At 46.1% G+C, this 11,737-nt stretch overlaps 1 protein-coding gene across 5 annotated transcripts in view; it reads left to right on the top strand.

The window, feature by feature from the left end:
- The window catches only part of Syne1 (spectrin repeat containing nuclear envelope protein 1), a 461,524-nt gene that overhangs the window by 436,916 nt on the left and 12,871 nt on the right, over positions 1-11,737 (top strand). For all 5 annotated transcript variants that reach the window (XM_041680032.1, XM_041680030.1, XM_041680029.1 and 2 more), the window contains 6 exons: positions 37-367; positions 2,543-2,611; positions 4,205-4,347; positions 6,450-6,573; positions 7,165-7,376; positions 10,993-11,193. In XM_041680032.1, coding sequence (XP_041535966.1) covers positions 37-367; positions 2,543-2,611; positions 4,205-4,347; positions 6,450-6,573; positions 7,165-7,376; positions 10,993-11,193 — 1,080 coding nt within the window. The remainder of the gene's footprint in view (positions 1-36; positions 368-2,542; positions 2,612-4,204; positions 4,348-6,449; positions 6,574-7,164; positions 7,377-10,992; positions 11,194-11,737) is intronic.

Below are 11,737 nucleotides of genomic sequence, written 5' to 3'. Positions count from 1 at the left end.
CCTGCAGTAACAAAGCCGGTGTGACTTCCCTTTTAGCTACCGGATGATGACCATGACCTCTCAGATCGAGAGCTAGATCTCGAAGACTCCACGGCTCTTTCAGACCTACGCTGGCAGGACCCCTCTGCAGATGGTGTGCCCTCCCCACAGCCTTCCTCCAATCCCTCCCTCTCCCTCCCTCAGCCCCTCCGGAGTGAGCGGTCAGGGCGAGACACCCCAGCCAGCGTGGACTCCATCCCCCTGGAATGGGACCATGATTATGATCTCAGTCGGGACCTGGAGTCAGCATCGCGAACTCTGCCCTCAGAAGATGAGGAGGGAGAGGACGACAAGGAGTTCTACCTCAGGGGAGCAGTTGGCTTGTCAGGTAGGAGAGCAAACTTCGTGTCCAGAATCCATGGGAAGGACTCACTAGCTACCTGGACTCAGCTTCCCTGGAGATGTGTTACATAAGTGCTGTGTGTATCCATGGTCACTCAGGGACATCATAGGACACCTGTCGCGGGGTGGGGTAGAGCATGCTGAGTGAGACAAGAGGGATAATGATGAGTCTGTGAGGTGGACACAGCAGTGCAGAGGAAGAGGAGAGAGAGGAGCCCCTGCCGGGTTTGTCATCAGCCATGGTGCTTCGGGTCATCTGAAGTGTGTCAAGAATGCTAAGATTGTGTTGGAAAGCATAGAGTGGGCACAGTGGAAATGGGAAAAGCAAACAAGGGTCTGGCTGTGAAGTGACCAGTTCACTGTGGAGAGGAGCTTGGCCCTTCTCCTGAAGGCTATGGGGAGCCACTGGAAGAAGAAAGGAGAGGTGACCAACCGCATATTTCCTTAGTTGATTTGTACATAGGCTCCATGGGTAGAGTATAGATTGGTAATAATAGAGCTTAGATGGATGTTGTTAATGAACATGGATGATGATCTATAAGCCTGGATTAAGGAAACAGCCCTGGGGAGGGTGATGGATCATGAGAAATGAGTGCCCTCTTAGCGGCCAAGTGGAGAGAGATGGAGGAGACTCCGGGTTAGGCACCCAAGTGAAAGATGAAAGTGGTCCTAGGCTCAGAGAAAAATGAGAAAAACACGGTGTGCCTGAGTAAGGGAGGCAAGAAGCGAAACAGTGGAGGTACAGACACCAGTTGTATTTATCCCTATTTTGAGACATTTCTCGAACCTTCAGACTCTACCCTTTAGAAATAGGTGTGTGGGTCTAGATCGCTGTCTAAAGACACAAATTAGATAGGACTTCCACTTCTAACTAGGAATTCTCAGAGTGCGTGGGGAGAGTCGTGCAAATAGAGCATCTAGAGAGAAATAGGGGGAAGAAAAACCCAAGAGGACCTTACCAAAGGCAACCAGAAGCGGCACATGATCAGAGAGGAGTGTTGCCTGTGCCATGGGCCATGTGGCCGCCAGCTGGTATGAGCGGCAGGTACTGAATTGTGACTGCTGGGATTGACGCTGACTATTGATAGAAAATGCGTTTAAAGGCATGGAGCAAATTTCAGAACTTGGAACAAAGAATGAATACAAGCTATCAGTGCTGTTTATATTGATGACATAGCGTATTTTAGCATTAAGCCCATCTACCTGTTTACTACTATTCTAACGTGGCAATTGAGCCTTGAAGTTTTCATATATGGCTCACATGCAGATATAAAGCTGCCTTTGAGGAAATTCCTGTTCTAATCCAGGCATAGCGTCATGCAGTTGTTATGCTAACGTTCACGAAGTCGAGACGGGAGGATCAAGAGTTCAGAGCAATCCTCTGCTCCTGTATTAGTTCCTTTTCTGAAACTATGATAAAACACCATGACCAAAAGCAACTTAAGGAAAAGGAGTTTATTTTGGCTTCTGTTTCCAAAGGGATACGGGTCCATCATGCCCAGAAGGCATGGTGTGGGAGTACGAGTAAGACCCTAGCTGGTTACATTGTCATCCAGACACAGGAAGCAGAGCCTGAGAACAGGAAGTGGGATGAGGCGATAAACTCATCAAAGCCTGCCCCCAGTGATGTGCTTCCTCTAACAAGGCTCCACCTCCTAGCAGTTCCACAGCTTTCCCCCAAAGCACCACAAACTGGGGACCAAATGTTCAAATACATGAGCCCGTGGGGTATGTTTCTCATTCATACCACCATAGCTACGAAGTTAGCTGGGGTCTTGACGGGCTGTGCAGTTTGAGACCTCCCCTCAAAGGAAACATGCTGACAAAGGGACTCCCTCCCAGTGCCTTTCTAGGTTTCCATGAGGAACCCCTTTCCTCTAGATGCTTATTTTCTCATCTATAAAATGGAAAGAATGCTACCAGGCACCCTTAGGGTTCCTGTGAGGATAGAAGCACTTTAAACAGTAGCTGACTTAGAAAACACTCAGTCAAAGTGAATTCTTAGCAGGAAGCCACTGGCAAGCATGCGTGTTTTCCCCTCCATGCCCGTGACCGTCAAGAACAACGAATTTCTTTTTCCTTAGGCAAACTGCTTTCCTGCTACAAGGGAATCAAGGTGTCTAGCACATAGCTGTCAACTTAGACTGTGCTCTTTTTACAGATGTAGTGATCCCTGAGAACCCCGAGGCCTATGTAAAACTCACAGAAAATGCAATCAGAAATACTTCTGGTAGGCACGAAGAATGGGAACGAGCCCCCCACACTGCCTTACATCAGCCCCCTCTCTCAGCACAGCTTCCCTGCCTCTCACAGCTTCGGGGCTCAAGCATGCGGAGGCACAGCCTTTCTCTCTTCCTCCTGCGTTAGGAGAAAAAAAAAAAAAGACCGCTGGTTGATCAACACCAAGAAAATGGTCGCCATAACCACGTCGTGAAATAGCTTCTCAGCTTGTCAAGTGCTAATCACCGGGAGAATTTGATGCCCGGTGACAGCTGAAAATGTAAAAGGCGAAAGCTCCTGCTGGGCCTCTGTGTTCTCATCTCCACCTTGGTGGACGCAGGCACTAGCTGAGCCTTGCTGCGACCTGCAGCTGACTGGGCAGATGCCATGGGCACACCCTCCGCCACAGGCTCCTGTGAAGGTGTGAGCAGGTTTCAGCTGATGAAATATTTCATTTTCATTGAAGAAGTATTACCTCCTCAGAGGAGACTGCTCGCCATAGTATTGTAGTATTGTAATCCTTAGATTGCCACTTATATAGAACTGTTTTTGAAGACAGGAAGGTTGAAAAGAGAAGCCAGTTTTGCTCAAGGTTGCACAAGATCCTGTCCATACTGAAGGTCTGGGTCAGTGTTTGGGGAGTGTGTCACACCATCTGTATGATTCTGAGTCACTGTCTGGTTTATACCAGTCTGAAGTTTCTGAAGACCAACACAAGGACAGAAACCAAGCTAGCTTTGCAGTGACTTTCTCAATGATTTTCAGCTAGTGGCCTCTCCTAGTAGACATAGGAATATATTTTATAAAGCTCAACTTATTCCTTGTTTTCACCCAATCTTAGTGCTACTTTGGTGGTCAATGTTTTTGTTCAGTAGTGACTATAATATGCATGCAGATACATACCTGCAAATACAGAGACACAGCACACTATAAATTCAAATGATGAATTTAAATGATGAGATGATCTCACTACCTGGGTAGTGAGGAAGAATATACCTAAGAAAGAGACAGAATCTTAGCTTGTTCCTGGTTTAGTTTTGGATTTCCCATGAAAAACAACATGTTCCTCTCTGCATGTCTAGCCTGAGCTAGCCTTTTCTTGATTAACTTGAATTCATGCTTAAGGGAATGATGCAATCAGGGATTTCAATGGCTCTAATATCTCTGAGGTCCACAAAAAGAAACCCAAGGGTGAATCCTTCCCTGCTAGCAAGTGAGCGTGGGATACACTCGTCTCCTGGTGCCTGGGCCAGGGCTGGTACCTCTTCAGGTCCCTGGGAAGGCCTTCAACTGTGTCGACCACTAAGCTTGCCATGGGACTGGCTGAAGGAGGGAGCAGACACTCGAGGCTGGTTAGGATCCACTGTAGAGCTCTCTCCCTAGCCCAAGCTGCTGAGTCTCCTCAGGAAGCACACTCACTGGCTTGGTCCCTTACATGTCTAACCCTCTGGCAGGGTAGCACTAAACCCGCTCTATGATTCTCCCAGCACATGCCCTTTCTGCTTCGCCATAGCTAAAATGCTTTCTCAGGCCTCTTGATTGACAAGCTTGACATAAATCAAACACTGTGATCTGTTAAAGACCCTTATGGTTGACACCACAGGGGATCCCAGCTCACTGGAGTCACAGATGAGGCAGCTAGACAAAGCCCTGGATGACAGCCGCTTCCAGATGCAACAAACAGCAAATATCCTCAGAAGCAAAACTCCCACAGGACCAGACCTGGACACCAGCTATAAGGGCTATGTGAGTATTCCAACCAGTACATTCTGGACCTGGGTTAGAACTCTGACCAAAACCATTTCATCTGTCTGCAGCATGAGGACTCTGAGGTCTCAAGTCGAGAGCTCTCCTTGAACTCACAGACATGGATGTGGGAACAAAACCCCATAGTTTGAAATTACTTTTTGAAAGGAATCAATCTATTCATAGACCTTGGAGTCCGTTGTCATGACCAGCCTGTTGCTTTTCACTGAGTGTTTAATATGATCCATTTAGCTGAAGACAACAAAACCCTTTCCCGTGCAAATAATCATGAGATGCCTGTCCAAACTCCGCTAGTAAATTTTGGACCAAGGTCATCCCCGGATTACTAAAAGGAGATTTTGGTTGTTGTTATTCTTTTAGTTCTTTTAAGTTCATTTAATGACCTTGGGAGTCTTTGGAATATTCTGCTTTTGATTTGGGGAGATTTTGCAATGCTGGAAACTGGACCTTGCATACACTAAGTTAGTGCTGTGTCACTGAGCTCCGTCCCAGCCTCACCTCCTGAACTGGGTACTTGGTCTAAAAGAAACCATCCTAACTAGGGCATACTTCAGGAGAAGACAACAAGGGATTCCTTATCTTAGCAGTTCTGTGTTTCCAGTTGCCAGTGTATCCAGTAAAAATCTATTTATTCTAGTCCCTGACCAAGGAATATTTTTTGTCAGTGACATAACCTATACATACTTTAAGCAGAGAATTTAAGGTAAATCTCCCCCCTAGCTCCTGGTCAAAAGGAAAGGAAGGCTAATTTCCAGTGATCTCATCACACCTCACATGCTCTACATTTTGGAGTCAGGGAGAAAGCTGTTCCGGCTGCGCATGCTCTTACCCAGTGCCCTCCCAGTCACTTCTCGATCAGGATGCCTCTTCTGAAAGTGCAGTACAAGGGCCGGAGATGCGGCTCAGTGGTAGAGTGTTTACCTAGCCTGCTCAAGGACCTGGGTTCACTCTCTAGTGCTGTGTAAGAGAAAAATCAAGTGCCGCATAGCTTCACGATGACCGTGTTGACTTCACCAAGATAACACTTAACCCCAGTCAAAAGTGACAGAAACTAACTCAAAGACAGTGTGGTTGTGAGAAACATTGAGAGATAAGATTACACTCTACTGACAGGAAAGTGTTGAAGTTTGTGTTCTGTTTCCTTTTATCTTGTATTACTTTGTTTTCCTTTATTTTGTGGCAGGTTCTTTTCACAGGCTGGTTTCCAACTCCTGATCTGTCCCTCTCTCTGCCCACCTAGTGCTAGGATCACCCTCACGAGCCACCTTACCTAGCTAGAACTTGCTCCTTTACTATTTGAATGCTGTCTGTATATTACAAATGGATCTTGGAGTTTTTCTTTGAGGTTTGAATTTAATCCCTTGATGACTATGAAACATGGTTGTAAATTTTTCTCGTAAAACAGCTGGCTTTCAATGTGCTCTGGACTCTTAAATATTTCAGTTATTTAATGTACAAGCTGTTCTGTGCGATTTGTGGTCCTCTTGGTGTTTCTTCATTTAGGTAGAAATGGAAGAGAATGAAGAGACAACTGGCCATAAATCAGATATTGCCTTGCCAGCTGAGGACTCCGGCCTTTAAATTCCAGATCAGTTTAATCTGTTCAGATTCATGCAAAACAGTTGTTCTGAGACTTCCTAATGCTGTGACCCTTTAATATGATCCCTTACATTGTGGTGACCCCCTAACCATAAAACTATTTTCATTGCTACTTCATAACTGCAATTCTGCTACTGTTATGAATCATAATGTAAATATCTGTGATTCCTGATGGTCTTAGTCGACCCCTATGAAAGGGTCATTTGAGTCCCTAACAGGTTGCAACCCACAGGTTGAGAACCACTGATATCAAAGAAGTTTCCAAGGTTTCATATGCCTGTCATACACACAAAGCGTGTCTAAGTCTGTGTGCGTACACATGTGTGAGACCTGCTGACACAGCACGGTTTTGAATCCTATTTATTTTTGACCGGAGTGATGCAGCCACCACCCTGTTGAGGGTCCACAGAGATGCTTCCCCAAAGCCCATTGCACTCGTGGGGATTGCGGTGAGAGGGCTGACTGCGCGTGTGTCTCAACAGATGAAGCTTCTGGGTGAATGCAGCGGCAGCATAGATTCCGTGAGGCGTCTAGAACACAAGCTGGCAGAGGAAGAGAGCGTCCCAGGCTTCGTTAACCTCAACAGCAATGAGACACAGACAGCCGGTGAGCACGCTGCCCTCGGTTTCAGAGAGTGGTACCCAAGATCACTGTGTGACACCAGGCTCCACGGAGATGCTTAGCCTCCCTCTACACTATTTCATCCCACGACAGAGGAGGGAGACAGAGAGTGACATTGTGTGTGTGTGTTGTGTTTCATTTATTCAAATACACATCATCAGCTTCTTGTCCCTTTACACTACCCCATGACAGAGGAGGGCGGCAGAGTGTCAAAGTGTGTCTTCGGCTTCGTTTACTCAAATGACCTGCCTGGTCTACACTGTCAGAGTCTGCATGGTTTCAGAGAACTCTGCGGGAAGAAGTCAAGAATGGATTGATCTCCTCCCACGCTGCTTACTGCAGTGTTAAATTCTGTATAGCACATGTGCTTTACACTGTTGTCATTAGAGAAACAGATAAAAAAAAATCAGAGCCACTGAACCCATTTAGCTGTCGTTACAGGCGACAGCAGATACGATCAGAGGCATTACTGTCCTATCTGCTGCCCTTTAGTTAGCCACCAGATATCTCTAAAGCATTTCCTAAAACCCCACCAGTGTAGAACTCCTGCTCACTGCTCTGCGCGTGCCCCACCAGGTGTGATTGACCGCTGGGAGCTCCTCCAGGCCCAGGCACTGAGCAAGGAGTTGAGGATGAAACAGAACCTTCAGAAATGGCAGCAGTTCAAGTCAGACCTCGATAACATCTGGGCCTGGCTAGGGGAGACCGAGGAGGAACTGGACCGACTCCAGCACCTGGCACTCAGCACCGACATCCACACCATCGAGAGTCACATCAAGAAGCTCAAGGTCTTTGCCTTCCTATCATCGGTCCGAAGACCATGGTCACGTGTAACAGCTAACAGATTTGTGTGTGTGCGTGCGCGTGCATGTGTGCATGTGTGTAGACATGTTTATGTAGGCACAAAAGTATATATATGTGCACATGTTTATGGAGATCAGAGAACAGTCTCCTGTATTCATCATTTTGGCTGTTGAGGTTTTCTGTTTCTTTGTTTCTCTTTTTTGAGTCAAGGTCCCTCATTGGCTAGAATGTGTCAAATGGCTATGTTGCCTAGCCAATGAGCTTCAGGAATCTTCCCGACTCTGCCTCCCCATCACAAGGATTATAAACACACCCCACCATGCCCTGATTTTTTTTTTAACTTGTGTTCTAGGGACCAAACTCAGATCCTCATACTTGCACAGTGAATCATTTACTGACTGCTGCCTCCCAACCCATCCTTCATAACTTCTGTCTCTAGTTCTCTACTTCCTCGGGACAACAGCCAGAAAGTATGTGGGTTAGTATTCTGAGCAGTGCGTCAGAATGCCTGATGTAAACAACCTTATAAGAGGCAAGAAAGACTGACGTCCTGAAGGTTTAGTTGGTAGTGCCCCACCTTGACTTCATGCATGTGGGCAGAACTTCATGGTGGCAGGCATATGTGGAGGACACTGTTCACCTCATAGCAGACACGCGACAGGAAAAAGAAACAGCATAGGACAAGATACAGCCTTTGAAGGAGACTCTTGCTCTTCTGTTTCTACTAGGTAGGCCCTAGCTCCTAAATTTCCAGAGCTTCCCAAAGTAACACCTCCAACTGGGGATCAAGCATTCAACACAGGACACCGCTGGGGACATTTCCCTTTCAGACAGCATCTACCCAAAGTGGACAGGCTGCTCTTCTCTCCCCAGCTATCTCAAACCCAAGTTGGTCTTTAAAATTCTAGAGAAGGACTGAACTATATAACAATCTACCATGTAAATCATCGCTTACAACTTAATAAATTAGTATTTTAAGGAATGGCCAGCTAGGTTTAGTACAGAACCTGGGACCTCTAGAACCTATCTGGTGTCTTCACAGGGGAAGCAGTTTTGAGAGCCTTACATGTCTATATAGGCTGGAGAAAAGTCATTCCCAAGGTCACATTAGTGTGAGTCTTTGGGCGACTTGGTGAAATCATTTGACTGTCTCCAGTCAACACAACTTGCTAAATGGATTATGGCCGTGGAAAAAGCAATTGCATAGTAAATGAGCAAAACAATACAAATGTATGGAGTTCTTATGGTAAAATACTCGCCACTGGCATCTGATTTTGGCTCAGTCTGGAGGAGTGCACAGATATTGTCCTTTATCTACAGGTCTGGTTCTCAGCCTCCTCACCCAGTTGCACTTGCTTGTGGAAGCTTGTGAGCCCCCGCCAGACCCAGGACTTCATTTCTCTTTGGTAGCTCTGGAGCTCCTGTGATTGTGTCTAGAGGACACCAAAACCATGTTTCTCCTCAGTGAGAAGCCTCCTGGGATAGCACATGTTCCGTTTGTGTTCCTGTGGTCTTTAGTGTATTCTGTTCATTGTGGATTGATGTTATTGTGGCTTTTCTCCTGGTGATGGTGTTGCTTTCCTTTGAACTTTCAGACACAGAAATGAATCTTCCTGCACACAAATCCCCATTGCAATGTTTTGGTGTTGCTCTCTGAGTCAGCTCCATGAGCCCCAGGACAAAATACAAATGAGAGATGCAGCTTACAGGAGCTACATACAGAAATGCATTTTTCTCTAGAGTTCGCAAGGCACTCTATCTAGATAGTTTTGCATTATAGCCAGGCTCCCTTAAAAGAAGACATGTATTGTTGACCAGAGTCTGAGACTTCAGTGAGAGCTTGGATGGCATCCTGTATGGCAAGCAGCAACCACCTGTCCCACCCACATCTTTTTCTGAACCTCTCTCAATAGATCCATTCTAGATTCTTTGTCAGCAGATCCTTGGGACAACTGACGACATTTCCCCGCATCTGTTGACTTGTGATGTCTTTGTGGTGGCCTGTGGGAAACCATGTTGAGAACCTATAGTAAAAAAAAAATTAAGTCATTAGGAGGACAATAGAAATAATGAGAAACTGTAGGAAATTACCCCGCATAGTGTTATTTCCAGAATTACTTACCCAGGATGGATCTTTGGGTGTTTTTGAGCACATAGAGGTTCTTACTACAGAATTAAGAACTCAAGTTCTTGGTACTGAGTTCCCAACTGTTTTGCTTTGTTTAATGCATGAAGCCAAAATTGGGTTGCCTGAGGGTTTTGTTTGTTTGCTTATTTTGTTTTCTTGTTTGTTTTTGGAAGTCAAGCTAAATTTATCAAATCATAAAAACCCAATGAATTTTCTTTCACCACAGCAACAATGTGGCTTATGACATAGTTAGGTTTAACTTGTGGGCCAATGAGCCTGCATTTCTGGCCATTGGAGGCCAGAATTCTAGGCTCTGAGGAGCTTTTCCCTCCTCTTCACACACAGAGAAGTTTGGGTGCCACAAGTTTAGTGAAATGAGACTATTACTCTTGAAAAGGTTTTAAAAGGCCAGAGCCATCTTTCCTCAAGCTACAGAGCTCAGTCCCTGCTTTGTTGTGCTGTGGTTGGCTATTTCTGCACGGGGCTCAAGTATTCAGATCCTCCATTCATTGTACCAGGCATCAAAATTCTCTGTGAGTCTCTTCTTGCCTTGGGAAGTCCTTTCCCCTTGGCCATTTTAAATCCCACTCTGCAAAGCCCTAGCAAACATAGCAAACATCCTGAAAATGTAGCAGTGACTCATTTTGTCATAGAAACTCTTGAAACTTGGGAGGCAGCGGGTGTGTAAGTATGGGTGTGTACACATGGAATGCTACTGTGGTCCACATCACATCCTGTTTGAACTTTTTCAGCCTCATGTATTTTCTTTTTTCTTTTGTTCCCAATGAATTATGCATGCAGATCCACATTCATACAGAGCACAGACAGATACAGGCAGACACATTCACACAACACACACAGACACTTACTTACTTACCCAGGCAGGAATCGAACTCGGGACCTCGAGCACTGCAGGCGGCCCTCCAACCTCTCAGCCAGCTCTTTGACCGTTCTCATGTATTTTCTTATGTTCCATCCTTGTTGTTAGTTATTATGTTGTTAGTTATTATGATTCTTTTTTTAATTGTAGTATCATTCTAAGTGATATTATATACCCATCATCCCTTATCTGGCTGACCATCCTGCTCAGGGCATGGTTTAGTGTGTGTGTGTGTGTGTGTGTGTATGTGTGTGTGTACAGTTGCACATGTGTATATGTGCATATGAAGGACAGGGACACCCTCGAGATCATTCTGATACTGCTATCTGCCTTTTGTTTGTGACGGGCCTGGAGCTCAATAACTAGGCCACACTGGCTGGATGTCCTGCAAGCCCCAACATTCTTCCTCTCTCTACTCCAGCCCTGGGCTGATAAGCATGCACCACCACACCAGGGTGTTTTATGTGGGGTTTGGGGATTGAACTCACAACAGGGCTCTATCCCCAGCTCCGAGTAAAACATTTTCAAGGGACTTAAACGTGATTTTTTGGAAATATTTCCAGCATTGTCCTTACTTGATTGTTCTCCTTAGGAGCTCCAGAAAGCCGTGGACCACCGCAAAGCCATCATCCTCTCCATCAACCTCTGCAGCTCAGAGTTCACCCAGGGGGACAGTAAGGAGAGCCACGACTTGCGGGACCGCTTATCCCAGATGAACGGGAGATGGGACCGAGTGTGCTCTCTGCTGGAGGACTGGCGGAAGCTGCTTCAGGGCGCACTGATGCAGTGCCAGGTTGGTAGGGCTCTCGGCTGGTGAAGACACCAGCCAGGATGCTGACATTACAGTTGCTTCACGCATGTGGCTGCTCTTCAAAGCCAGGATTTGAATGAGACAGCTTTTCTTATTCCTGGGAAATCTGTTCCTGTGACCTGCGTTCAAGGAGTTTTGTCCCATCTTCTGTCTAGCTAGATAAAAAGCCAATGCTTACCAAGTTGAAGATCCTTCTTCGACTGATCCACTTATTCACTCAAAACATATTTGCCGCCGGGCGGTGGTGGCGCACGCCTTTAATCCCAGCACTCGGGAGGCAGAGGCAAGCGGATCTCTGTGAGTTCGAGGCCAGCCTGGTCTACAAGAGCTAGTTCCAGGACAGGAACCAAAAAAGCTACGGACAAACCCTGTCTCGAAACATCCAAAAAAAAAAAAAACATATTTGCCAAGCATTTAGGCAGATAAATTTTGCACAACAAAGCGAGCGTTACAGATACAGATTTATCCATTTGTGCCGGCATTTACCGAGTTTCCTCTGTGTGCCAGGTAAATCTCTCGGCAGTTA

This window comes from Microtus oregoni, unplaced genomic scaffold (assembly GCF_018167655.1).
Source record: "Microtus oregoni isolate MIOR12 unplaced genomic scaffold, Mior012 000033F_ref0000390, whole genome shotgun sequence".
In the NCBI taxonomy this organism is placed as follows: domain Eukaryota; kingdom Metazoa; phylum Chordata; class Mammalia; order Rodentia; family Cricetidae; genus Microtus; species Microtus oregoni.
Note: the sequence above shows the minus strand (reverse complement) of the source record. Positions and strands in the feature narration are given on the sequence as shown.